This window comes from Mastomys coucha, unplaced genomic scaffold (genome assembly GCF_008632895.1).
Source record: "Mastomys coucha isolate ucsf_1 unplaced genomic scaffold, UCSF_Mcou_1 pScaffold21, whole genome shotgun sequence".
Classification (NCBI taxonomy): Eukaryota; Metazoa; Chordata; class Mammalia; order Rodentia; family Muridae; genus Mastomys; species Mastomys coucha.
The window spans coordinates 188,271,430-188,274,015 of record NW_022196904.1 but is presented as its reverse complement, the minus strand read 5'-3'; the positions used below and the strand labels follow the sequence as shown (position 1 = coordinate 188,274,015).

The 2,586-nt window shown below is 45.1% G+C and overlaps 1 protein-coding gene across 4 annotated transcripts in view; it reads left to right on the top strand.

The window, feature by feature from the left end:
- The window catches only part of Ccdc186 (coiled-coil domain containing 186), a 36,349-nt gene that overhangs the window by 8,916 nt on the left and 24,847 nt on the right, over positions 1–2,586 (top strand). For 3 of the 4 annotated variants that reach the window (XM_031390790.1, XM_031390791.1, XM_031390789.1), the window contains exon 3: positions 34–317. In XM_031390790.1, coding sequence (XP_031246650.1) covers positions 34–317 — 284 coding nt within the window. Of the gene's footprint in view, positions 318–2,586 lie in introns of all 4 variants that reach the window. The other variant, XM_031390792.1, reaches the window with a different exon arrangement.

The following is a 2,586-nucleotide window of genomic DNA, read 5'->3' as shown; positions in this document are numbered from 1 at the left end:
TCGTCGGCACCCACAGAACCCACGGTAGCCCAGATCCTGGCAGAGGTGCAGTCGTCGGCACCCACAGATGCTGGGGATCCAAAGCCGACCTCAGCAAGCCTCTATGATACGGACTGCACCAGGAAACTCATTTCAAAGACAAAGATTGTTTCAGCCTCAGATGATTTGTTGGGCGAAATCGAGTCTGAGCTCTTATCTGCTGCGGTTGCAGACGAACACCAAGTGCCCAATGGAGTGAATAAAGGAGAGCGTGCTTTAGCCCTGTTTGAGAAGTGTGTGCACAGCAGGTACTTGCAGCAGGAGCTCACTATTACACAGTAAGTCTACTGCTACGGGAGATCCCCTCCCACAGGACCCGCTCCTTCAAGGAGACGACTCTGCTGTCTGCTTTTGTTTCAGAGTGCAGTCATGCAGAGTTGTTCTACTTCCCCAGATAACTGAGCAGCTTACGTTTGCTGGTTACTGCCGTAAAACAGTAGTAAATAGTGTAAGTTCACTAGGGAGCAATTCAAGTTTTTCTTTTTTGAAACTAGGTATGTCAAAATAAATTCAAAGGGAAGCTAAAGTTCAAGAAATTTAAGTTCAAAAACTCACAATTTAGAGAACAGAAGAATTAGTTGAGCACATTCTGCTTTTAAACATCAATTTGTGTAGTGTTGTGATGAGTTTGATTTCCTTCAGCCTGTTTCTAATAGGATTTATTCTGTATTTTTATTGTACATTTTATAGTAAAGTAATACATAAGATATGGGCATACTGTTACAATCTGTTACAAAAGAAAAATAATACATATTATCTTTCTTTTTGTGTTTTTTTCCTTTTTTATTGGATTTTTCTTATTTACATTTCAAATGTTATCCCCTTTTCCAGGCCCCCCGCAGAAACCCCCATCCCATCCTCCCTCCCCCTGCTTCTATGAGGATATTCTTCTACTCCCACCTCCTCGCCCTCAATTCCCCTACACCGGGGCATCTATCGAGCCTTCATAGAACCAAGGACCTCTCCTCCCATTGGTGTATGACAAGGCCATCCTCTGCTACATAGAACCAAGGGCCTCTCCTCCCATTGGTGTATGACAAGGCCATCCTCTGCTACATACTCAGCTGGAGCCATGTGCACTCCTTTGTTGATGGCTCTGGGGGTCTGGTTGGTTGATATTGTTGTTCTTCCTATAGGGTTGCAAACCCCTTCAACTCCTCCAGTCCTTTCTCTAACTCCTCTGTTGGGGACTCAGTGCTCAATCCAATGGTTGGCTTCGAGCATCTGCCTCTGTATTTGTAAGGCTCTGGCAGGACCTCTCTGGAGACAGCCATATCAGGCTCCTGTCAGCATGCACTCCTTGACGTTTACGGTAGTGCTGGGTTTAGTAATTGTATATGGAAGGAATCCCCAGGTGGGACAGTCTCTGAATGGCCTTTGGCCTTTCCTTCAGTGTCTGTTCTACACTTGATCTCCATATTTGCTCTTGTGAGTATTATGTTCTTCTGAGGATGAAAGTGCCGGGCAGTGGTGGCATACACCTTTAATCCCAGCACTCGGGAGGCAGAGGCAGGCGGATTTCTGACTTCGAGGTCAGCCTGGTCTACAGAGTGAGTTTCAGGACAGCCAGGGCTACACAGAGAAACCCTGTCTCGAAAAACCAAAAAAAAAAAAAAAAAAAGTCAGAAGAAGGACGGAAGTACCCACACTTTGGTCTTCCTCCTTCTTGAGCTTCCTGTGGCCAGTGAATTGTATCTTGGTTATTTGGAGCTTTTGGGCTAATATCCACTTATCAGTGAATGCATACCGTGTGTGTTCTTTTGAGGCTGGGTTACCTCACTCAGTATATTTTCTAGTTCTATCCATTTGCCTAAGGATGTTGTGAATACTATCTTTTACTAAACTACACACTTTTAACCTATGCTGAGGATTACAGGGAGCCAGACCACGATGTAAGTGCTGTTTGATAGGAAACTGGCTTTCTTTGCTTCTTTATTTTTCCCGATTATTCTGTTAAAGCCACCAGATTGCCCCAAAGGAGCTCACTCTTCATTGTTTTTTTCCCAGTGAACTTCAGTCTGCTGGTATTCATTTTCTATTTTCTTCCTTTTAATTTAAACTTTTTTTTTTGGTTTTTTTTTTTCGAGACAGGGTTTCTCTGTGTAGCCCTGGCTGTCCTGGTACTCACTCTGTACAACAGGCTGGCCTTGAACTCAGAAATCCGCCTGCCTCTGCCTCCCAAGTGCTGGGATTAAAGGCGTGCGCCACCACTGCCCAGCTTAAACTTTTTTAAATTTAAATTTTCTAATATGAAAAAAAAAAGACCGTGTTATGATGTGAGGATTGTGCACTTGTACAAGTCAGAGGAAGCTTTGTGGAGACATTTCTCTGCCTACCTTTGTGTGGGTGCTGGGGATCACATCACAGCCTGTGAGACTCCAGCACCTTCTCAAGCCCACCTCTGCCCGCTCAGATCCTAACTCGGAGTACTGCTGACCTGTAATAACTCTCAGACATCTGTGCTTCAGTCCTTCTAGGCTTGGGGGAACTTCTTCACTCCTCTGCAGTCTGGACCTCCTCTGATCACACACCCCCCGCCCCCAGCAT